The sequence below is a fragment of the Helianthus annuus genome, chromosome 9 (assembly GCF_002127325.2).
Source record: "Helianthus annuus cultivar XRQ/B chromosome 9, HanXRQr2.0-SUNRISE, whole genome shotgun sequence".
Classification (NCBI taxonomy): domain Eukaryota; kingdom Viridiplantae; phylum Streptophyta; class Magnoliopsida; order Asterales; family Asteraceae; genus Helianthus; species Helianthus annuus.
The window spans coordinates 175,018,982-175,044,414 of record NC_035441.2 but is presented as its reverse complement, the minus strand read 5'-3'; the positions used below and the strand labels follow the sequence as shown (position 1 = coordinate 175,044,414).

The 25,433-nt window shown below is 35.8% G+C and overlaps 3 protein-coding genes across 4 annotated transcripts; 2 read left to right on the top strand and 1 right to left on the bottom strand.

Annotated features, from left to right (window-relative positions):
* The first annotated feature begins 1,493 nt into the window (after nucleotides 1-1,493).
* LOC118481835 (protein ANTAGONIST OF LIKE HETEROCHROMATIN PROTEIN 1-like) lies at nucleotides 1,494-2,681 on the top strand. Its single transcript, XM_035977135.1, has one exon. It carries the CDS (start codon nucleotides 1,494-1,496, stop codon nucleotides 2,679-2,681), a length of 1,188 nt encoding a protein of 395 aa, XP_035833028.1.
* A 3,179-nt stretch (nucleotides 2,682-5,860) lies between these two features.
* On the top strand, nucleotides 5,861-7,184 carry LOC118481834 (protein RKD3-like). Its single transcript, XM_035977134.1, has 4 exons — nucleotides 5,861-5,964; nucleotides 6,059-6,219; nucleotides 6,301-6,770; nucleotides 6,855-7,184. The coding sequence occupies exons 1-4, from the start codon at nucleotides 5,861-5,863 to the stop codon at nucleotides 7,182-7,184; spliced, it is 1,065 nt and encodes a 354-aa protein (XP_035833027.1).
* Nucleotides 7,185-7,473: 289 nt separating this feature from the next.
* LOC110879704 (MADS-box protein SVP) lies at nucleotides 7,474-16,738 on the bottom strand. Of its 2 annotated transcripts, XM_022128215.2 has the most exons (9): nucleotides 16,582-16,738; nucleotides 16,271-16,480; nucleotides 10,384-10,465; nucleotides 8,935-8,996; nucleotides 8,733-8,832; nucleotides 8,600-8,641; nucleotides 8,339-8,386; nucleotides 8,102-8,247; nucleotides 7,474-7,695 (listed from the first exon to the last, which is right to left on the bottom strand). In XM_022128215.2, the coding sequence occupies exons 2-9, from the start codon at nucleotides 16,456-16,458 to the stop codon at nucleotides 7,677-7,679; spliced, it is 687 nt and encodes a 228-aa protein (XP_021983907.1). In that variant the 5' UTR covers nucleotides 16,459-16,480; nucleotides 16,582-16,738; the 3' UTR covers nucleotides 7,474-7,676. The 2 variants fall into 2 exon arrangements, with proteins under 2 accessions (XP_021983907.1, XP_035833785.1); XM_035977892.1 differs by having other exon boundaries at nucleotides 16,271-16,734.
* Between the last annotated feature and the right edge of the window lie 8,695 nt (nucleotides 16,739-25,433).

Here is a 25,433-nt window from a genome sequence, read left to right as displayed (position 1 = left end):
ACGTTTTTTACGTTTCGTTCTAAATTTTCCGAGTTAACACGACGCAACGTGCGTGTGTGGGTGAACGTTTTTACGTCGTCTATTTTTTCCCCGTTTGACAGGTTTAACATAACGTACGGGTCCTAGATTGACTTAGTTATAACTAAAGAATCCCCGCCGCATTACGGCGGGTCGCAATCCTAATTTATATAAATTACTAATTAGCCCATTAAGGCATTACTCCAATCCATTGTCCAATCTCCAATCCATTGACCAAGCCTATTATATCAGCCCAACCCAACCCACTCTTTTTAAACTTAATAAAAAATAGGGAGGCTTTTCACTTCCCACCCAAAGATTCCATCGACGTTACGTTTCCTGTTGCATTGTTGTCCATCCCCCATCGACCAAAATCCGACCACCCCTGCCACCATATCGCCAACGACCACAATTTCGACCACCCCAACCATCATATTCCGACCAAAGTTTGATTTTTTCACCCCCATCTCCATGTTGTTTTATACTTTTATTTGTTGTTTGATTTGATGAATGATGATTAGGGAGATTCAAAATTAGTTTGTTTGTTTGTTTATGTGATTAGAACTAGAGTTAAAACATTGTTTGTTATGTGATTAGAATTTATATTGAAAATTAGGGTTCGAAAATTGAAACTAAAACATTGTTTACGTTTATTAGATATTAACATGACCCAACCCGATCCGATGATTATACGAATTTTAGTTTGATTATCTTTTTTATATTAATTATGACCCGATCTAACCCGAAAAAGTTATCATATAGCAAGGGATTATACCGCTAGAAAAAAATTCTGATGTTGCAAAGCAAGGGATTATACCGCTAGAAAAAAATTCTGATGTTGCGTTGTTGGGCTTTATATAAAACAAAAAATATAAGTATTTTTTTTCTTTTTTAATTCATGGTTTGCTACCAGTACTTGCAAGTTGCATCCACTAATAGGTCCACTATTTGCAATTATGAACGAAAAATGAATACGTATTTATTTTTATTTTCATATTTTTACAAATGATTGTAACTCCCTCTAGTATTAATACTTCCTTTCTTCATTATGAATAGAACGTTACTTTAAATCAATGCGACAATGCTTCTGAATTTACTAAGGGTGTTAGGAGTGGTATCGGTAAAGGGTGCGGCAAAGGGTGCTGTCGCGCCACCGCCGTTAACCCTTTGCCGAGGCGGTGAATTGTGTGGTGCGGGGAGTGCATGCCGACGCGGGGAAGGAGAATTTTGAACGTTGGGGGACGAGTTAACGGTAATATTACCGTTTAAAATAAAAAAAAATATTTTTTCTTTTAAAAATTAAACTATAAATAACAAACCAAACCATAATCAAATACCTTCAAATTTATATCCAATCAAACCAAAAAATACCACCAATTCTTCCCAAACATTTACAAAACAAAAGTAGCGACGATTCATCCGATAGTAGCATTCTTTTTTCTCAAAATCTCATCGAAGAAGCCGAACTTCAAGACATGGGCACATCTAACCGAAGGAGATATATTGAACGTCAACGTGAGGAGGGGCATGAGACACTCATGGCAGATTATTTTGTCGAAGACCCGAAGTACAACGAAAATATCTTTCGACATAGGTTCCGTATGTCGAAACGTTTGTTTCTAAAAATTGTGGCCGACGTGGAAGAGAACGACCCGTGGTTTGAAGAGGCCCCCGATGCGCGAGGTAGGAAGGGGTTTACGCCGTTGCAAAAGGTGACATCGGCTATTAAACAACTCGCAACTGGTAACGCTCCAGACGAGAACGATGAGTACTTGTATATGGCCGATAGAACTTCCCGCGAGTGCCTAGAATATTTTTGCGACACGGTTTGCAAAATATACGGTCCCGAGTTCTTACGTAGACTGACAAGCCACGACATGACACTTTTATACCAAGCTCATGAGGAAAAACATCACCTTCCAGGTATGTTCGGTAGCCTTGATTGCACCCATTTCGTTTGGCGATATTGTCCGACAGAGTATCGAGGCCAATTTATGCGAGGAGATCACCGATACCCGACTGTTATGCTCGAAGCGGTTGCTTCTCAAGACTTATGGTTTTGGCATGCTTTTGCCGGTCCACCGGGTTCTCAAAACGATATCAACGTGCTACAACAATCTCCTTTATTTTTAACGGAACGAAATGGAACCACGCCAAATTGTCCATTTTATGTTAACAACCATTTATACAAACGTGGTTATTTGCTCGTGGATGGAATCTACCCTTCGTGGTCCGTGTTTGTGAAGTCGATCCCTTACCCTCACGAAGTAGACCAAAAGAAATTCAAGAGGCAACATGAGGCGGCAAGAAAAGACGTCGAACGGGCTTTTGGTGTTTGGAAGGCGAAATGGGGTGTATTGAGTCGACCGATCCGTGCAAGATCCGTTAAAAAAATTAGGAGTGTTGTGTACACGTGTATTATTTTACACAACATGATTTTGAAAGATGAAGGAAAGGCGATAGCACCGGTGCACATTCGGGATCCTCCGGTCGAGCCCGCTCTAGACGATACGGTGTTGGGCGAGTTGATGGATGAAGACACGCATTGGAGACTAAATCACGATCTCATAGATCATCTCGCAAGTCAAGATTTACCCCACCTTTTGGTCGATTCCGACGAAGACTGGTTTAATTTATTTAAGTTTATTGTTTTTTTAATTTAATGTATTAACTTAAATATTAAATAAACTAGTGTACAAAAAAAATAATAAAAAAAGTTTACCACTTCAGCAAGTGTTTAAAACCATTGTCAACACTTTTCAGTAAAGTTTAAACACTTTTGACTGATTGACATGACGCATTCTGATTAGTTTTTTTTTTTTTTTTTATTTTTTATTTGCCACTCTAAGGTGTTTAAACACACTTAACACCCTAATGTTTATGTCACCCCTCACAATTTTAGTCTGCTAAGGCATAACGCATAGAGCCCTTCCAGATTTATACTTGCACAATATAACACCCTTAAGTCTTAAAGTTCGAACTTTATTCCATTTCCAAAATGCTAGTCTCACACGAGGGCATGGGCATAATGATGAAGTGTATATCCTTTTTTTACACCAACTAACCTACTTTTAAATATTTTTATACATACAAATTTACAAATTGTAGGATTTGAATATTCAACCTTTAGAATAGAGCGAAGGCACCTTATAATCACCACACAATATCTTTTGGCCGTTTTGGGAACTGATGAAGTGTATATCTACAATGAGTGTACATCGATTTCATACATATCGATCCATGATTCATGCATGTGGTTTATGCTCACGTAGTTGTAACCAGTGGCGGAGCTTGACCAAAAGTTTCGAGGGGGCGTAAAGTGACGGGACCCAATATTTTTTTTTCCTATCGTTATGTTTCGAGTCGGGACGGGTTGGCTATTCGATTCAAATCAGGTCAAATAATAATAGTTCCAAATAAAACAAAGTGTATATTTACCAAACTACCCATCATTTATATACAAAGTTTATAACTATTTAGGATATACAATTTAGGAAAAATAATCGGGGGACGATCCTATATAATTTTAAAATTTTCGGACAAAAAATCGGAACTTGTACACTACTAACCGAAATATTGGGGTGGGCGGGTGCACCCCCGGGCACCCACAATACTTCGCCTCTGGTTGTAACTTTTGGTTGCTTAGATCGATCATAAAAAGATATAAGTTCTATATGTAAATATGTAATATTGATACTATAAGAGATACTATGTGTTATGATATCAGCTACCATCAATTGAAAATGGTCAAAATAATCATATGTCGGTCACACATGACCATGTTACATTAGATTTGTCACAGTTTTGGTTCTTTGCCTATTATAACATCACGGCGGACTCAACATTTCACAGTTTTGGTTCTTTGCCTATTATAACATCACAGCGGACTCAACATTTTTGCAGATGTAAATTGCATTACAATATTGCGGCCCTTATCGTAAAATAAGTAGGGTTTTTATTTTTAATTTTTTCTAAGGATCCTAATATATGTAATATAATAACACAATATTTTTGTATACTAATTCTAAAAGGCACACAATTGTAAACGAGCCGAGCTAGACCCAGCTCGAGCTCGACTTGAATTCGATTCGAGCTGGCTCGGCTCGAGCTCGAATTTCAAATCGAGCTGAGATTTGAGGCTCGAGCTTGACTCGATTAGAATTCGAGCTAGCTCGCCTCGGCTCGATCTAGCTCAAACTAACAAAAAACCGCAAAATTTACTTCTTAAAAATGAATTTCTTCATAGACTAAGGGCCATAATTGCCATTTAATTTAACCATATGGCTAAATATGCAAGTATAAATAGTTAATTCACTTTGTACATTGTCTTTACCTTCTTTTATATGGGGAATACTCTCTTAGTTTTTGTTTTCTAAGTGATGTGGGACAAAAAAAATGAAGGATGTAAACCTTATCGAGCTAGCTCACGAGTCGAGCCAGACCAAGCTCGAGCTCGGCTCGTTTACAAACCGAGCCGAGACGAGTTGGCTCGTTAACAACCGAGCCAATTTCGAGCCGAGCTTTCTTCGAGCATTTTTCGAGCGAGCTACGAGCTACAAGTTTTTTGAACACCCCTGTAAATGATAAAGTTTGAATGAAGTATTTGTAAAATGAAACCTTATAAGTATAATGATTCTTTGTTATGTCAAAACCTAGACATTAAACGAAATTAAACCAAAAAAAGTAGGCGTCCCTTAAATATGGAACCGCTATGGAGTTTTTTTTTTTTTTTGGAAAAGTGAACTTCATTAGAAATGACACCGGCCCACAAAACGGGGCGGCCACACAACGAAATTACATGATAACGAATTTACACCAATTGTCCCAACTTAAAGACTTCACTTTAGATCTACTTCTAGCCCAAAGAAAACCAATCGACTTAACTTCCGAAATAATATCTTCTATCCGCGGATTCTTGTTGGAAAATTTACGCTCGTTTCTAGCTCTTCAGATACTCCAGCAATCAATGATAACAATCCCTTGAAAAATACCTTTGGCCGGCTCTTTTAACCCCACATGATTGTGCATCTCCAGTAAATCCTTGAAAGAAAAGGCGAAAAAATTCGCGACACAACACCAGGCGCTAATATGCTACCAAACGACTGAAGCAAACATACACGCTGTGAATAAATTATCTACCGACTCGTCTTAGCAACCACAAAAGGGACACGGAAAATCTTCAAGAACAATGTTTCTGCTTCTAAGTGCCATAGCCGTAGGAACCGCTATGGAGTTGGCGATGGATTTCTTGCTATGGGTTTAGCGACCACATTTTTGCTATTGATTTATTGACAAATTTCTTGCCATAGATTTAGAGGCCAATTTTTGAATGTTGTGCATGTTTTATGCAGATTTAAATTAAAAAAAAATTGATTTTTGTTCATCCAACTTATTATTATATCTTATAAATGCATTTCAAATCACATTACATAAATATATATACACACACAACTCAAATCAAGAATTTCTATTAACCTTTGCAACAGTCCCTTGACCCTTGTTATACTCGTTTTTTTGTCGTAGCGAGATCTGCTATAGATATAGCATGATGATGATGATGATAAATAGATACATGCATGATAATGGGCTAGAGCGGTTAAATCATCGGGACGGCGCATGATCTTCACAGCACTCATTATATATTAAATACTTTCACATTATATCATCAGTTTAACATTCGAAATACTTTAACAGAGCATTAACTATCCATTATTACTCTTTCTATCCAATATAGTCTTCTCCAATTCCTATATATCCCTTCGTTAACTTTCCCTCTTCCCCTTCTCTAACACTCCATGCAAATTGAAAGAACAAAGAACACAGAACCAGAAACTAAACAAGCATGGCAAGTCAAAACTCTATGACAAGTTGGTCAATCTATGATGTTAATTCTGCGAAAGAAGATGTATTTTCTATTTCAAATGAATTGCCTCCTTTTGAGCTCGGGTATTAGTTAAAGATAGAAGATCTTTTTGTTTGTTTGTTTGTTTGTTTTGTTGTTTTATTAATACTTGTTTGTGTATGTATTGTATATATTTAGGTTTCCGGATGAAGGACACAATATATACGATTTGCAGTCCATGTCTTTATACCAACATCCGAGTGGATTTGAACCTTTTTCTTTGATGGATATCATCTCAAAGGATCCATTCTATTCATCTTTAGACATTGTACCAAGCTACAATCAATGTTTTCTCCCAGGTTGTATGGTTAACTAGTTGTTTTCATAGGGTATGTATATTGTGTTAAATTAGTTAATAATTATATGTAGGTTATTTGTAGATTCTACGACATATACACCGGTAGATGACTTCTTGAATGTCTATGGAAACAACAATGGTTTCTCTTATCAGAATGAAGATATGTCAAAGGTGAACACATGTGGGCTTGCTGTTCAAAACCCACCACTCTTGATAACTTATACAGATGATGAGAATATGGGAAGCATTATGAACACTAATATGATGCAAGATAACCATGATGTTAAAGTGGGGGAGATGGTGACTCTAAGAGGTCCAAGAACAATGGAAAAAGAACATGGTGAAAATGGTAATGGTGATTATAGCTACACTTCGAAAACGATGTTAAGTCGGGAAACGATATCACAATATTTCTACATGCCAATTACAAAAGCTGCAAAAGAGCTTAATGTTGGATTGACTCTTTTGAAGAAGCGATGTCGGGAATTAGGCATTCGTCGTTGGCCTCACCGCAAACTTATGAGCCTTCAAACCCTCATCAACAATGTTCAGGTTACAGATATATTTATTTTTGTATATATTGTTGTTGAGGTATTGATTTAAAGTTTATAATTAACTTAACATGCGGTGCAACAGCAATTGGGGGAAGATGCTGATGAGACGGCAAAAGAGAAGATGAGGGAAGCAATAATGTTACTGGAGAAAGAGAGGAAAAAGATGGAAGAGATCCCAGATTTGAAACTTGAAAACAATACAAAGAGACTGAGACAAGCTTGTTTTAAGGCCAACTACAAGAAAAGAAGAACAATGGGTGTGATGGCATCGCCTCAGACATCCGTAACTGGTCCTCCACAGAAATCAATGTCTTCTTGTTCTAGTTCTTGCAGCATAAATCCTGCTGGTTATGGGGCCTTAGATGGTGATGATGAACAAGAAGAAATGAAGTCAGTGCTGTTTTTAGACTGACACTTTGTTCCAACTACAGTTCTTTTGTTGCAAATGTGAATTTACACCACACAATGATAAAAATAATATCCTTTTTCAGATGTTTTGCACTTTGAACATACACTACAATCATATGTTCAGTATATTTGCATGATCACCAGGTTTCATGGTCATTAAGTGGACTAATTCTGAAAAAGCTTCATATATTTTTAAGATAAGATAAGATTATCAGTTGTGATGCATTCAATCTAATCTTATCTGTGTTTTTTGCATGCTTTGTACTCAGTTTGGCAGTGAACTACAACCAGTCTAGGAACTTTAAATCACAACTTCTTAAAAAGCACATAGGTTCAATTATTTCATGAAAAGAAGCACAACTTTACCATCCTTAAACTATTTTGGCTGTACTTTCATCAAATACAAGAATCTATGAGAGATTATATAAAAGCAAACATCAGCCGGCCAATACCTTGTGTCACATGATGAATATCTTTGAATTCATCCTTGTTCGATTCAGTTAGAAAAAGGTAACCTGAAATGGGTTTAAAACTCATAGATTGAGAAGATTAAAATTAAATCGCCCTTTGTTGTTTCTTTTAGGCTACTCGGTATGGGTGAGGCTCATCCTTGGAGGATGACTCTCCACGTCAGCGTCATGTAGGATGGGTGTGAGATGGGGCAAAGAGGACGGACCTAAGGAAATGGGGGATGAGCCTAAAATATATATGAATATGTTGTATGTATATGTGTGTGTGAGAAGAAGATGCACAAATTTTTGACCTTTACCTCCCGTCTCCATCGTCCCACTGCCGACGTTCACGACGAGGACGAGCCACCCGGGATGGTGTTTGGGGGCGTCGCCGGGCCTGGACGACCCCCACACCGAGTGGCCTTATAAAACATACTACATTTGGATTGTTGGGAATTGATTTTCTTACCCAAGTTTAAGGCAGGTATCTGAGTTGCTGAAATTGTTGCTGTGAGAAGGATCCCTTGAGCTCAGGTTGCTAATTGTTAACGTTAATGAATGGTGATGGCTCCGGTGATCTTGAGTATCCGTTTCACCAACACCTGTGTCCATAATCTGATTCACAAGTTTGAGCATATAGTAATTCTGCTGCAAGAAAAAAGAAAAAAAACTACAAAGATAATCAAATAAATGTAGATGCTTTTACCAACAATTGTTGTTTCAAGCGTGCGTTCTCTTCCAGCAATTGAGCTTCCTGGATATCGAAGTTATACAGTTAGGATATATTTAATCATTCAACCAATAACACAAATCTTTGATACTTATAGTTATATGAATCACTCAAGTTTTTTTGTATTGATTAATTAGTATTTTAAGTTCCCAACACCTTAAACTTATGCGATCCCTTCATAAGTATATATTAATATGGAACTTGAATTAAAAGGACATAAAGGTTTAGCTTCATGACCTTCTTCTTGAGAGTGCTGATCTCTTCCCACATTCTTTCACCCTGAAAGAGTGCATTGAACCGAAAAGTTTGCAACTTTTTTGTGATAACAACTAACCAGTTAACTGAAAAAGAGGTCTACACAGTACCTTACCTTTGTTTTTACTACTGCAGCCAATCCAGATTCAATAATGCCCTCTAATTTGTTTAGGTCTTTGAGGTTAAGTCCCTGGAGATCTTCTCCTTTCATTTGCCTGTCATAATATATATAGCATTGACTTAGTTTTAACAAATCAACTCAAACCTAAAGAGTCTAGAATTAATGCAAGAATAAGGAAAGAAACTGCAATTTGTACCTCAACTCAGAGGATTTTTCTGCAAGTTCTTTGCTCAAGATGGCAGATCTTTTAAGTTCGGCCTGTGACAGGAACATTCGGAAACTTTAATTTAGAACTTTTCTAACGATCATGTGAAATAAGAACAATTTTTAAGGGTATGCTCTCACAAGGTCTGTTCTATTTCTAATTTTAACTTATGTCTCTCCAAGCTACAAAATACCTATGATGTTGAACATCTTAAATGAGACACATTGATTGTATGGTTACATGAGACTGTTAGTAGTCATAGTATAGATTATGTCAACATTGAATCCTTGTATAAACTCTAAGATAAAATGTTTAATAAGATTTTTTTATATATTGTATGATTGAAAATTTGTGTGTGACGTGAATCACTATTTTATTTCAACAAGTATAAGTGATAAAAAAAAGTTTTGGACTGATCAGATAGTAATTTCATGCTACAAATGCATGTCAAAGTATGTTTAATTGGAAAAAAGAAAGTTTTGGACTAAATATATATTCTAGATCCACTAGTCTCCCCAACTAGACTTCATTCATCACCAACATGGTAAGGACAACTAGGGGGTACTATAGTTGACCATAGGGATGATCTTCACCCTCTTTCAGGCTGGTAGAGCATCTTTAATATTATCTCTATGCATAAATATTTTTACATTATGTTACAAAAATATTGCATGTTTTTCTCATAGTTACGGTTGTAAACGAACATGAACTGGGCCGTTCATTAAGGAAGGAACATGGTCATCAACAGTTCATGAATGCTTACCGAACGAGATTTCTTGTTCGTGTCCGTTTATTAAGGAAATTAACATGTTCATGAATTAAACAGAGACGAAATCACACGAACACAAACAAAGGTTCATGAACATAAATGAACGGTACATATTCATTTAAAAATGCAATCTACATTTTTCATCAGAAATATTACCAAGAATCCACAAAATAAATAAATAAATAAATACTTAACATAAATAACACAAAAATTAAGAAGTTTGTCAAGTTTTAACACAAACTAAAATTGAAAGAATAATGCGGGATGTTAGAAAAGACATATAATATAACTATAGTTTCAAAATTTGAAAACTAAAGCCAATAAAAATATATATAACATAAAACAACCTTTAAATGAACGAACACAAATGAACACATTACTGAACATTCACATATATAAATGAACAATTTACCGAACGTTCACAAACATAAATGAAAGAACGCATGCTCTATTCGTGTTCGTTTATTTAACTTATCGAACATAATTATTTGTCCGGGTTTGTTCATTTATTAAACAAACGAATATAAACGTTTACGACTCTACTCATAGGTCAAATTTCTGGGTCAATTATTTTATTCCATCTTGGGGGGGGGGGGGGGGGAGGATCTAGTAAGTCATCAACAAAATAGTGTGACAGCTGCGTGTTAAATGACAATTTCGGAAGTGCATACCTGCATCTCCTGAGATGTTTGTTGTGGTTCTTCACCGTTCTTGGATTGCAGCAGTCCACGCCTTTCTAGCACTTGATTAATACTTTTAACCGAAAAATGGATGTTAGGAAGGAGGTAGCTTACTAGGCAAAATACTTGCACAATCTAGTATTTACTATGTGTTATGTATCAACACCAAATTAACTGGAACAAATTTGTTGTGCATAATTATAAATTAGAAATAATACATGCTTAATTTCAGTTGATGAAACAATACGATTAGCTATAAAATACCGTATAAACATTTAATAGCATCTATGAATTTCAAATCATGTATAATCTAAATTTATACTGAAGAAGATATCCAAACTTGTCGGGTAAATTTAAAATCAACTACTGTATTATTGCTTAATTTCAGTGTAAATATGCAGATTTATTAAATTGTTTCAAATAAGAAAAATGTATATTCCGGATATTTAATACTTTGTTGAACAATTTAGTATAATATAGCATTTAAGAATGAGAGAATACACAATACGAAACGATTATATTCATGCAATTATACAATATTCCGGATAATTAGGACTATGTTCAACAATTAGCATAATACAACATTAAGGGGCTGTTTGTTTACCTCTTAATGAGGTTCTTAATGGTTCAGAACTCTTACTGGTTCAGCACTTAATGGTTCAGACTGTTTGTTTCACGAGCAGATGTCTGAATGGTTCAGAGATTTGCCTCTGAATGGTTAAGATTTATATAAAGTCTGAATGGTTAAGACATCTAATCTGAATTGGTCAGACATTTGCCTTTGAACGGTTAAGCATTATACAGGCTCTTAATGGTTCAGACCTCTTACTGGTTCAACACAATTAATGGTTCAGACCTCTTACTGGTTCAGCACTTAACGGTTCAGACCTCTTACTGGTTCAGCACTTAACCATACAGATGTTGCCAAACAGCCCCTAATTATGAGACTAGAATACACAATACTAAACAATTATATTCATGCAATTACAATATAAAATGATAATGCCTGCAATGGCAAACCCATGATATATTTTCTGAGGAGGTGATCAAAGGGATTTATCATACATTTAAGGGGGTCAATCATGATTTCTGCCAAAATGATATACTAATTTTTTTAGGGGGGAAATTGTCCCCTCAAGCTTGGCTGTAGGTCCGCCCATGAATGACTGAACTTAATTTACAAATTACGGTCGGTGATTCTTGATTAGATCATCTGAGGGTTAAAGGTAGATTCCAAGCATTCAACTTTACAAGGTTTTATTTGATAGAAATAATTTTGATCAATAATGTTTAAATGGTTTTTAAATATGTAGAGTTTGTGTTATACTATCTTAATGGTTTCAGAACAAGAAGAGTTTGATGTTAATTCATTATTAGTCAAATTAAGTCTATATGTACTTAGTGATAGTTGAGGGTAGATTCTATAACTTGGGTAATGGGTATATACCCTCCTTGTGCATTGATTTTGTATAAGAGGCATCTTTTGGCTCTTTGGTTAATCGAGGCACACAAGCTTTATTACCAGTCAAAATCGGAGTTGGAGCTTAGAAGGAAGCTACATTTTGGCAATGACCTACCCACAATTGAAGAACACACGTGCCACCTTTGTTCTACCATTGATGCTTCCACGCTAATCGGAGCAAACAATTGCCACCTCTATTCTACCGTCACTGTCTCTGCAACTAGATCTTGCCGCCAACAAGTGCTCAAAATCCTGATATAGATTGCCAGTACCTTTTTTGTAACCTTTTGCCTACAACACGGCCACCTCATCGCTTCTTTTGTAAACCCTAAGGGTGAGCCGAGTGGGGTGGTAAACCCACTCGGTATCGAACCCCCATCCACCGCCAACCTTTTGCCGACACCCCCTTTACCGATTTTTGGATTCAATTTCGGTGAACCTTCACCGAGTCGGTGAGAGGGAGGGAAGGGGGAGAGAGATGAGTGTGTGATAGGTTGATTCCTTCTCAACAAATCACACATTTTTCCTTCTTTTTTTTTTTAAATAGTTTACCTAAACCCTATTAGGTAAACCACCGTCAACGTTTTTGAACATTAGGTAAACAATTTAGGTGAATTGATGTGGCACTGTCTAATTGGATGAATGGGGAGTTTAGCTATTCCAAATAGGTAACCACTCCCTTCACCCTAATCTTTGTTCTTTACAACTCTCACATGATATCTAGACTCGCACATGACATCTAGACTCTCGCACAATACCCGACTCTTGCGTCTAAACTCGCACAATACCCGACTCTCGCATATAAACTCTCATGCTGGTTAGAAAGTGTGATTCTTTATTTTCATCAAAGGTTCCAAATATCTCACATTGATAAAGTTTTCAACTTTAACAATTTTCATCCACAATGTTGCTAGACACACAAGACTAGTCACAACCAATGTTGTAGAAGGCGCTAGGCGCTAGTCGGACGGTGAGGTACAGCCTAGGCATCTCTCACTAGATTTACATTAATTGAGAATAGGGCTGTAAATGAACCGAACGTTCAACGAACAGTTCGTGAACCGTTCGACGAACAGTTCGTGAACCGTTCGACAGGAAGTTCGTTTATGTTCGTTCGATTAGCTTAACGAACGAACACGAACAAAAATTTTCGTTCGGTTAGCTTAACGAACGAACACGAACACAGGTCTCGTTCGTTCGACTGTGTTCGTGAACATTCGGTAATATGTTCGGTTACGTTCGTTCCTGTTCGTTTGATTATATTAAAAAATAATAAATAATAAACATTTTATATAAACATACTAAAAACTTGAAACCCTAAAATTTGGACATTCTATGGCATTTTTAGGGATAATTATGTCTAAGTTAGTTAAACATGATTCATCATCGTTTGGTGGTGTAGTAGACTTCTTATGTTTTGTTTTATCATTTAATGGTTGTATAAGCTACTTATATCCAATGTTTAAGGATAACAATATTTTTATTTTTTATTTCAAGTTAAATGTTCGTTTGCGTTCTTTTTTATTTGGTTGCGTTCGTTTGTGTTCGAGACCAGTGTTCACGAACTGTTCCTGAACAACTGAATTTCCTTAACGAACGAACATGAACATAAACTTATGTTCGGTATGCGTTCATGAACAGTTCGCGAACATGTTAATTTCCTTAACGAACGAACACGAACATGGCCTTGTTTGTGTTCGTTCGGTTCGTTTACAGCCCTAATTGAGAAGGCATCACACAATTTACAAAATCTACCCTCAACTATCACTATTTACATATAGGCTTAATATTCCTTCGCAAGTAAATGATGGGTAGCAACCTACGGCTTGGAACGTGAAAATGCAAATCTATGAGTTGACAACAGTTTTATAAAGTTGTCTGCACTATGTTTCCCTGTAAATATAAATGACACACATACCTTTCCTTTACCAACCCTTTCTCGTACAAAATGAAAATCAGCTTCAACATACTTTGTTCTCACATAAAACAATGGATTAGAAGCAAGACAGGTTGCACCAAGGTTATCACACGAGAGAGTTGGAGCAAATTTTGTGTGCGTCCCAGGTTCTCTTAGAAGAGCTTCTAACCAGGTTAAGTCAACAGCTGTGGTACAACTAGGGCCTTATATACAGTGGCAGATCTAGAAAATCCGCCAAGCCGTAACGTTTTATAAAAAAGCCGTAACGAAATCGTAAAAACGTCAATTTTTTCCAAAATTTACACTAGTTTTACACTACCGCCGGAGCGCCAAGCCGTAGCGGAGGTTGCCCCTTCTTATATGCTAGGTCCGCCTCTGCTTATATAATAATTTTGTGGATGACTGAGAGAATGTTTTCTATTTCGTGCGATCCAGAATATGAGGTTGGAACTCATACAACAACAACCATACCCAGTAAATTCTACAAATAGCATAGCTACTTATAGGGTCTGAGTAGGGTGGGATGTAGACAGACATTGCCTCTATCCCTAGCAGTAGAGAGTGTGAGAGAGCAAGTATATGTTTTTAATGCTTAGCAGGTTATTGTTGGATGTAACTCTTAATGCTCGACCCTTTGCTACCAAGCATAAACGACACCATTAGGTTCCAACAAGCAATTTGTAGTTTTTTTTCTTGGTGAGATTGATAATGTCAACTAGTGACGTCCAGTCTAAGATGGCTATGACTTCTGGGGTTTTGGTGTCAGGCGTCCATGGATACTATGTCATTTGTATGCCTAGGCTTCTCTAGATCAATATTGTAAGCACTTGCCTCGTAATCGCTACAAGGTACGGTGTCAAGACAGTTTCTTCAACTCCAGCTAATTACTCAGAATCGATCAAACAACCTTGCCCGAATTGGATTTAGTCGATCAACTTAGGACAAATTTGACTTAATTAAATATAACACAATTTCTTTGTCTATAATACTAGTGAATGAATATCATTTTTCCGAATATCATTTTTTGAAATATTTAGGTAGTTGAACATGCATCTTTTTTATTTATATTGTTGTTCACGTATTTTTTTCGTTATAAATATTAGTAAAATAATGATATTTGATGTGTGTGTAATTTACTCGCAACTCCTCATTCGACCTACTTGGGAGCGCTTAACCACTTCTATAACCATGGTCTGGATGTTCGGACGTTCTTAGCCGCTATACATGCCAAGTACGTAACCGCGGGGGGGGGGGGGGGGGTACCCTATCATTTATTGCTTTCATCACCTTTACACACATACATGCCTTAATTTTACTCCTAATTCTACAACAATGTCTACTATGAGTCTCGACCCCTCAACCTCATGAGAAGGGGAAACGAAGAAGCATCAACATATTAACATCATGAGGATATACAAGCATCAATTTGTTATGCATCAATATATATAAACTTCACATGTAAGCATCAATGTATCAGTATATCAAATCCCCAATTCAACTACATGTGATGTTGTCGAAAACACAAGATGAAGCAAAAAAAGGCTAATATGAACACCAAAACAGAAGCTACGTTTTATTTTCAGATCAACACTACTAAATATGCAGTTTACACCAAAAATAAGCAATGTTGGGTATGAGGATGTGACTTGTGAGGATGAAGAATTACGAGGTAGTACTTTAGTCAATGGAATATGGAAGTATAAAAATTATAAACTAAAGAACATGTAGTAATACTTATTTTAACCGAATTGAAACTTTAATATGCAAACCGAGAACCTAGTAAGCCAGACGGTTTCCCCTTTAGGTCGACCCATTATTTGGTTTTTGTTTTTTTTTTTTTCAACACCCCTAAATAAGATCTTTACACTGTGACTGCTAACCAAGGACAACTAGCTAGCTAGGTCTCCTGTGCATATATATTTGGTAGCTGAAACCCTAGCTTCAACCAATAAAATCTTGATTTGATATACACCTACCATATATATATATATATATATAGTGAGAAAGATTAATTCAAAGGTGATGACTGTTTTGACTTAAATTAGGGATTAATACATTGTGATAGATCTAGAAGTACACATGAATCTTTCATATGTCATGTATATGCACACACACAAATGTACCTGAAGACTGATATCTGTATTAAAATAGCAACTTTGTACCTTTGATGATGCACTTTTCCAGCTATTACCAGTGCTTTTAAACATCTTCATTGATAATATATGTCCTTTTTATCATATTTTAATTGGTTTAGAGATTATATTTCCTCTTTCAGAAAGAATTACTAGTTACTTGGTTGTTGCGGTCACTTATAGTGCTCAGTACTCGCATAAAATATTTCATAATTTCTAATCTCCTTCATACAACACATATGGTAGAGAGTTCACAAAAGATTTTATCTCATTTAACAGTTCAAATTTCTAGCTATCACTTACCAGATCTGCTGGCTCTAACATCAAATAATATATACATATATGTATAGAGAGAGAGAGAAAGACCTTGAGGAGGAGTAGTGAAAGAGTTTTCCGGTGGCGGAGAAGACGATGAGAGCAACATCAACATCACAAAGGGTAGACAACTCTTGAGCCTTTTTAAAAAGGCCTCTTCTCCTCTTTGAGAAGGTCACTTGCCTTGCTGCTAAGTTCTCTATCTTTCTGATCTGAGTTTTCTGTCTCACCATCCTCATCGATCTACTTTTAGTTGTTGACCTTCAAAATACAATTTAACCTCGAAAGATTAACAAAACCATATATTATGAGCAACTCAAAGCCTAAAAACCAAAATTATAAAGCAAGAGTATTAGAGAAACCCTTTGCTGAGGTGAGAAGAACTTTTATGGTAAGAAATTAGCCCTAGCTAGCACAGTAATAGCAAAATCGGAAAGCATGCACCTTGTCAAAAGAAGAAAATACTAAGAAAAGAAAAAGGCATATATTCAATACTTAACAAGTGGAGTCCTGTTAGTATAATATCTTTTTTTTTGAACGGTTGTTAGTATAATATCCACTCCGCATTTCTATATTAGTGCTCAAATACATTTCCTTTTCTAAATATGTACATCAACCGACAATCAAGTTTATCTCTTTTAGTCTCTTTTAGTTGTTTTGTTCAATTATTTCGAAATCTCACCGGAAAGTGAATTATTCCACTTACTGATTCACTATTTAACGAGATTTAAGTATCAGATAACATCATATATATAATATAAAACTAAATATGAGAAGGGTATGCTAAAAGGGGGATCGTTTCTAAGCATCTATTATCTAACAAAACAAAAATTTAGGCAGAAATTTTATAAACACATCATTGGACAATCCTTATGCAGCGTTGTAGAAAAATCATGATGTATCATTCATTATACACACAATTCAAGATGCGTTAAAAATGTTTTTCTAATATAGCAACATAGGCTAAGCGGCATGGTCATGGATCTTGCACTTTAGTTATATTTTAAGAAAGGGAAAAGAAAACTTGAACAAATAAGCTCTTTTTATTTTTAGGAGTTGTTTATTTAGCTCTTAATGAGCCTCTTAATAGTTCAGACCTCTTACTTCAGTTCTTAATGGTTTAGACTGTTTGTTTCGCGAGCAGATGTCTTAATGGTTTAGACATTTGTCTCTGAATGATTAAGTATTATAATAAGTCTGAATTGTCAAGACCTCTAATCTGAATTCGCCAGACATTTGCCTCTGAACGGTTAAGCATTACACTGACTTTTAATGGTTCAAACCTCTTACTAGTTCAGCACTAAATGGTTCAGACCTCTTACTGGTTCAACACTTAATCGTTCAGAAGTTGTCAAACAGCCCCTTAGAGACCTAAGAAAACCCTAGTAGGCCGCTTCGTCCTTATATCCTAGAGTTACCTTAGCTTAAGGAACTCTTCTAACTTCAATCAATTCCACGATTCTATCCATCTTGTGAGACTTTGATAATAACTTATCTCCTCATTCTAGCAACACAAAATTATGTTTCTTGACCAATGTATAAGGTATGGAACTATATGCGTGAACAAGGAGAAGGTCCGTGCTATCACTGGGTGGTAAGCCGTGACAAAAAATGTGTTTCGGTTCCGATCTCTTTGCCCAAACTAAGGAAGGGAATTAAATTAAAGTCAGATAATATTGAAGTTAAGGATTAAGGATTAAAGACTATTGCTTTGGGCTAGTAGTGAGATTGTCTTTCGAAACAACCACGGAACTAAAGTCATATTATAGTCAAGTTAAAGATATATACTACTTGATTTTATGATGTAATTTGTTTACGTATAAAAAGTTAAAAATAGGTGTTAATTACTAATTTAAATTTGGAAAATTGGATTTTAATAATCTCATCTAGAGATGTTTGGCCGCGTAGATGCATTAAGGCTATAGGGTGTGGTCATGACCCTCATGACCACCATGACCCTCCATGTTAGTGCCATGTAACTAATCTTTAATCCACCATCCAAAACCACTACCCTAAGGGTATGGTCATGACCCAAACCATTAGCCCCTTATTTATTATCTTTGTCTAAACAAAAAGGAAATGATTTGTTGAAAAATGGAAAGGAGGACCATGGTTGCCATGGTTTAATCCATGCAAACCATGGTGGATCAATCAAGGGGGTGGTGTAGTCTTCCATTCATATTCCTATGTGGCAAATCATGTCCCAACCATGATCCCCACACCCTATAGCCTAAGAGAAAAATGCTTAAAAATTGAGACTGCCAATGGTAATATTTCAAAAATGAAACTACATAACTGACATTATTAAAATCTAACTTTCCTTAAAACTTACGTGATTTTGATGTCCACGTGTCACTTCATTCATCTTGACAAATGATAACCCTTGATTAACAATCCAGAATTTTTACTAAACTTTTTAGACGTTATAGTATTTTTTTTTTACATAATACACATTCAGTATAAAAATAATTTAGGTTTTGGTATGGATTTACTATTTTAAGAAAATAAAAACTTAAAGAAATACATTATTTGGAACCTAAAGTACTAAATGAATCATAAAATAAGATTTTAATCAAAGGAGAAAGAATTGGTTTGACCACCCGGTTCAATTAAGAACACTTTGAAAGACATAACTGGAACGGGAAATTGCCTGGTTTTGGGTCCAACTATCCGTGCCCTGGTCTTTTTTTAAACGACGTACAGTTAGGCTGTCGCTAATCGAGTTAGTAGTTAATATGTTAGTATCACCAAGTTCCTCCAAGCATGAATTTGAATCCAAGACCTACAAGAGAAGCAAAGCTTCTCATCTCCCCCTTGACCACTAGGCCAAGAAATCATTGGTCAGATACCTTTTCACCCCTTAAATTTATTTTACACGTAAAAGAAAATCTAAATAACATGTTTTTTATATAAAATTTTATTTTATATATATAAGAATTAAACAACTATATTAAACTAGTTAAGAATTACATTACAATCGAAGGTTATATGACTCATAAAATGATGAAATTTAAAGTGATTAGTTAACTCTAAGTAAACCCTAAAAATGAGTTTTTTTTTTAAGAAATTAAGTGATCCCTATATTAATTATGGAAAAGCCTTTATAATACAATACGTAGCTAATTTTTTTAACAACAAATGTTACTCTACTTTACATCAAATAATACAAATTACTTCATTGCCTATGTTAAAGCCTGGGAACTCCTCTCTAAGGCCATGTGTAGTCATAAAGCACCTTTGTGAGCGTTATGCGACACGTGACGAAATGCGTAAGAGGGGGGGCTTTAATAACCCCTTCAATTATTAATACATATGTATGTATATATATATATGTGAGTGGAGGGAAACAAGCCGGAGAATATCACGCCGCGAAGGAGATCACGCCGGAGAAGAAAAACCACCCCATAGCGCCTGCCATAGTGGTGTTGGCGGCACTATGGGGGCACTATGTTTGATTTGGGCGGTATATCACGCTCCACTACGCATGACCTAAGAGACAAATATCTCTACCAAGTGAGCTAGCTCCACATTGATTCAATACGAAACTCATTGATCCTTACAATTTTACCTTGGTATCTTAACTAATGTTATATAAATCACCCTATATTAAAAGAGGATGACGATAGCTAATCTCTCTTCAAAATCAAAACAACATGACGACAGTTAAAAATGATCAAGTGGAAAAAGCTTTATTTAAATATGAAGAAATACGTGTGATTTCATATTGAAATGAATAAACAAACATAAAAAATGATTAGATATATATTAAACAAAGTTAAAGGGGGTTAAGAAACTAAGCCTATTGGCTAACTTTTCTTTAAGTTTACCTTTTAACGATATTAGTGTCGTTTGTGCTTTGTGACAATGAAGATCGATACTCTCAGGACCACCATGCACCCATCACCAGCAGCATCAAAGTATGGTATATATAAGTCCATGTGAACGAGGCAAACTTAAGGCCAAAAAGTCTTTACATCTTGTACTAACACATAACTAGCAACTGATTTTTAATTCATAACTTTAAAAGCGTTTAACTAATAAAGTTTCAACTAACTATACGGCCCAACTTATGTCAATTTGTGTTGATTTTTATTAAATCTATCTTAAATACTGACGTCCTTTGTAAATGATTAGTGGTACATATATGTATGTACTAATATATATGATTTTTTTTTTCAAAATTAGCACGTGTTAACTAGTGTTTCATAATATCAGTGTACTAGATTATCTTTCGGTAAGAGGGCATATATTCGGGAAACTTCCCAAGTTAAATGTTTTTTTTTTCGTACAAGTTTGCTGCTTGAGTTTGACGGTGCCCAGTCGTACGGACAGGCATCTTTAATCACTTTGAAGTTTTCGTTTGAGTAAACTGCCATTTTGGTCCCTGTGGTTTGGGTACTTTTGCCATTTTAGTCCAAATCTCAGACTTTTTAAATCTGGGTCCCTGTGGTTTTACTTTTGTTGCCATTTTAGTCCAAAATCCAAAAACTCTCTTTTTTGACTGTTGAAAGCTGGATGTTTTGTCTTTTTGTGTAGGGGCATTTTGGTCCATCTCAGATTTTTTACAAAATATTAATTATTATTAATAAACTAAAAAAGAGTAAATTGCAATCATCTCTTAACTCCTCTTTCCCTCAATTCATCTCTCTCTCTCTCTCTCTACCTCTACACATCCCCATGCATCTTCATCTTCTCTACCAAAACCCTAATTATTCCATTTATAAATAAGCAACAACTTTGTGCATATGTGAGTTGTACTATGAGCTTAGGGGGTTCTCCAAAATTTTTTTTTGATTTTTCACTTTTAACCCAAGCATTTTCATATTTTGTATTTTAACCCCTTTTAGTTTTTTACTTTTAACCCAAACTTTTCCATCCTTTATAATTTAACACAACACTTTATTATTTACAACTTTGGTCACCCATACTTTTTTATCTTTCGCAAGTTTTACGTTTCGTTCTAAATTTTGCAAGTTAATACGTCGTAGCGCGCTTATGAAGTTCAACGTTTTTTGCTCTATTTTTTCATATTTGACAGACCCGTCGCAACGTGTCCATTTTTTTCCTTTTTGACAAGTTTGCCGCAACAGGCGGGTCCTAGATCGACTAAGTTATTATTTTCTACGTTTTCTGTTTTTGGTTAATTTCTTCGAATTAACACACTGTAACGTGTGTGCGTGGTTCAACGATTTTAAATCTACTTTTCGCTCAGTGTAATTTTTCCCATTTTATCTATTTTATTTTTACGATGTTGAGAGTCGATGCCGTTGTGGCATTGGTGCTACTTGGCACTGTTTACGAACGTTTTTAACTTATTAATTTTTTTAATAATATTTTTTTCGGTTTACCCTTATACTTCCTTTACTTAAAAACTATTTTTTACATGCATATTCGGGTCAAATATAATATTTTTCGTGTTTATTTTATGTATGTTTCGTAAAATTTGTTTCGAACCGAGTGGAGTCAAATTATGGTTTCTTTTTCTTTTTTCGAAAGCTCTAATTAATCCCTTTCGCTTACATGTGCAGATTTTACTTCATACCCGTTACGTTTCCTATCTATGAGTTGGGTCACATAGAATACGTTATGATTGTTAGATATGAATTTGATTTACTTTACGTTTGATCTACTCACAATGTTTATACAGGTTACATTGAGTTCAACTAGATACGTCGAAATGTGTGTTTTCATATGGTTAATGCATCATATAACGTTTGAAACAATTCATTCGATGTTTACGATGTACACGCGCCGCAACGCGGGCGGGTCTTAATCCTAGTTATACTTAAAACACAAAGGCATATACTATCACAGCAACATTCATTCTATAATACATTCATTCTATAATACACTCTAAACTGTTAACAGCTTACATGAGTCAACACCATCATAATCGAACAGAAGAGGACCACCACCTCTGATGACGGCCGGAGGTTGTCTTCACCGCCATCGGTCGCCGATAACCTCCCGACATCACCTGTAAATGTGACCGCCCGAAATAACAACGTCGGAACCTTGTCATCGGTCACTCGCCGGTCTTCCTCTTCCCCATTCATGCTTCCTTGCACGTCGATCTCTCTCTCCTTTCTCTCTCTTCTGATCTCGTCGCCGCCACCACAGTGGTGGCCGGCCATATCTGCAGAAATGGAGGCATGTGGGTGTGGGTGTGAGAGTGTAAGGAGAAGAGGGGATTGAGGGATCGTTGTGTGGGATCGTCACCAACAAAACGAGGCGCCGGAGAGATCGCCGGAGTGTCGGCTCTGGTCATAAGCTGAAAGGGGAGAAGGAAGTGAAAGGGGTGTGCGACTGTAATCTCTATGCAATTAGGGTTTTATTTGTTTTTTAATAGAAATGGGGGTGAGATGGGTATAGTGTTTTACAGAAATGGGGGTGGTGAAGGTGACGGTGAGGGTCATGGCGGTGGAGGTGGAAGTTGTTGATCTGGGTTGATTTCTTGTGTTAGTTCTTGATCTGGGTTTTTATAAGATGATCTACTTTGAGTTCTTGATTTGGGTTTTTTTTAAATATCCACTTACCCTTTAAAAGCAGTACAACACATTATATTTATGAAATGACCTATTTACCCCTGAACTAAAAGACAAAACATTCAGCTTTCATCAGTGAAAATAAGGAGGCTTTTGAATTTTGGACTAAAATGGCAACAAAAGTGAAACCACAGGGACCCAGATTTAAAAAGTTTGAGATTTGGACTAAAATGGCAAAAGTGCCCAAACCACAGGGACCAAAATGGCAGTTTACTCTTTTCGTTTTGTTTTGTTTTCTTTATTAGTTTTGGAAAATTACACAAAAAGATGCTGTTTAATCTCAATTGAGTAAATTTCCATTTTAGTTTTTGAGTTTTTGTCTAAATTGTAATTTTAGTCCAAATACTTTTTTTTTCTTCTGACTTCCTGACTTTTCCTTTTTCTTGTCATTTTTATCACATTGTCTAACTTAGTTTAAAAATCAGGTTATAATCAGGGGTATTTTTGGCATTAAACTATTATGAGGTTTATAAATTATGTTGTAAACTACCCCTGGTTATCACTACACAATAGTTGTGCCAAAAATACCCCTGGTTATAACCAGATTTTTAGACTAAGGCAATGTGATCAAAATAGCAAGAAAATAAAAAAGTCAGGGACCCAGACAAAAAAATTTATTTAGACTAAAATGACAATTTAGACCAAACCTCAAGGACTAAAATGGCAATTTACTCATCTCAATAAAATAAAAGTCATCTAAAGAACAAACCATTAGGGCTGCAAACGAACCGAACGAACACGAACAAGAATTTGTTCATGTTCGTTTGTTAAAAAATATATGTGTTCGCGAAGCGTTCACGACGACTCATCGAACGAGATTTTATGTTTGTGTTTGTTTGTTAAGGAAATAAACTTGTTCGTGTTCGTTTGTGTTTGTTTGTTAATTTTAGGCAACGAACAAAAACGATCGTAACACAAATGAGCACAAACTAATGTTCATAAACACAAATGGAAACAAACGAACACAAACAATCGTTCATGAACAAAATATATAATACACTAAGATTTATTAGATATTTAACTTGTCAGAATTTTGAAGTATTTAAATAAATATAAAAACTAAAAACACTAACGAACTATCGAACACAAACGAACTATCGAACACAAACGAACACGTTACCGGACGTTCACGAACATAAACGAACGAACATCACCCTTGTTTATGTTTGTTCATTTAACTAAACGAACGAACTTTCTTGTTGGTGTTCGTTTGTTTAATAAACGAACGAACACAAACGAACTTCCTGACGAACGATTCACGAACTGTTCGCCGAACGTTTGGTTCGTTTGCAGCCTTACAAACCATGTCTAAACATTATGATTCATGGCATGTGTCCACTCTTAATTGCACTGCACTATGCATGCCCCACTCCACTATCTCTCTTTTGATTTCTCAGAAATTAAACCCCATCACTCTTAGACCACCCGTAGTGAAGTTTTTTGGCGTTTTTTCTTAAAAAAAAACGCCCCATAATGCCCCTCTACCGCTCCCAGGGGCGGTTTTCTTCAAAATTTTGCTTGGGTCGTTCGAAATCAAACGCCTGGTGAGATTCCTTTGGCCAATCATGTCACTAAACACATTTTAAACATTAGTTTTAATTTAAGAAAACTAAAAAAATAATGGGTAACAATTGCAGGGGCATTATACCACTACACCCGTTTTAAGATAATGCCCCATAATGCCCAAAAGCTGACTGGACCGCCATATGACGGATAATACTCAAGGGTGAGGTATTATCTTCCCCCTCCCACTACACATATTCTTAGTGTTGTAGTGTTTGGAACGCCTAACTGTGGGTGTTTTTGGGGAGAAATAAAACACTTTACCTAATCTTTTCTGCTCATTCTTTAATTCATCTACTTGTGATTTGGGGGAGAAATAAAACACTTTACCTAATCTTTTCTGTTCATTCTTTAATTCATCTGCTTGTGATTTTTGTTATATTTTGGTGTTGGTGAAGTCATTGGCTTGGCTTGAAGTCCATACAAAAGAGAATAAGTAAACACGTCCCTCGGGTATCACTTGTCATGTTTTGAGCTAAAAGCGACATCAATATTCTTGTATGTTCATGTCAAAACTAATAGAATCTTATTCTAATTCGCTGACGTATCTATAGTAACTAGACGGAACAATTTTCTAATCATGTTATCATACTAGCTAGAGATTTCCAACTACATTCTTCACCCATATTTAGTGTCGTGTTTTAATGATATAAAGTTTTCTTAAAGAGTTAATCGTGCATCTTTTTCTTTTTTCTTTTTTCAAACGAGTATATAAACCACCAGAGGTTAGTTGTCACAGTATCAATGTTGACTGATTAATGAGTTGGTGTCCTTGTTTTTCCTCCCATTCAAATCGGGTCTTCTAGGTAAATTGTCATTATGATTTGGTTGATGGGATGTTTATTCTTCCAGCAGTATATCTCAGCAAGCCAATTTAGGATAGAAAAAAAAACTTGAGTGATGATTGGGATGAAAAGACGCTAAGCCAATTTAGGATACTAAAAAAAAAAAAAAAAAAAAAAAAAAAAAAAAAACTTGAGCCCGACAGGTTGAAATGAGTATTCGGGTATGGGATTGAAATAAAAATATTTTATGGGTATAGGATTAGGTGATGCTTAGGCGGAATTATGCAAAACAATATACTTGTTTACACGAACCATATACCT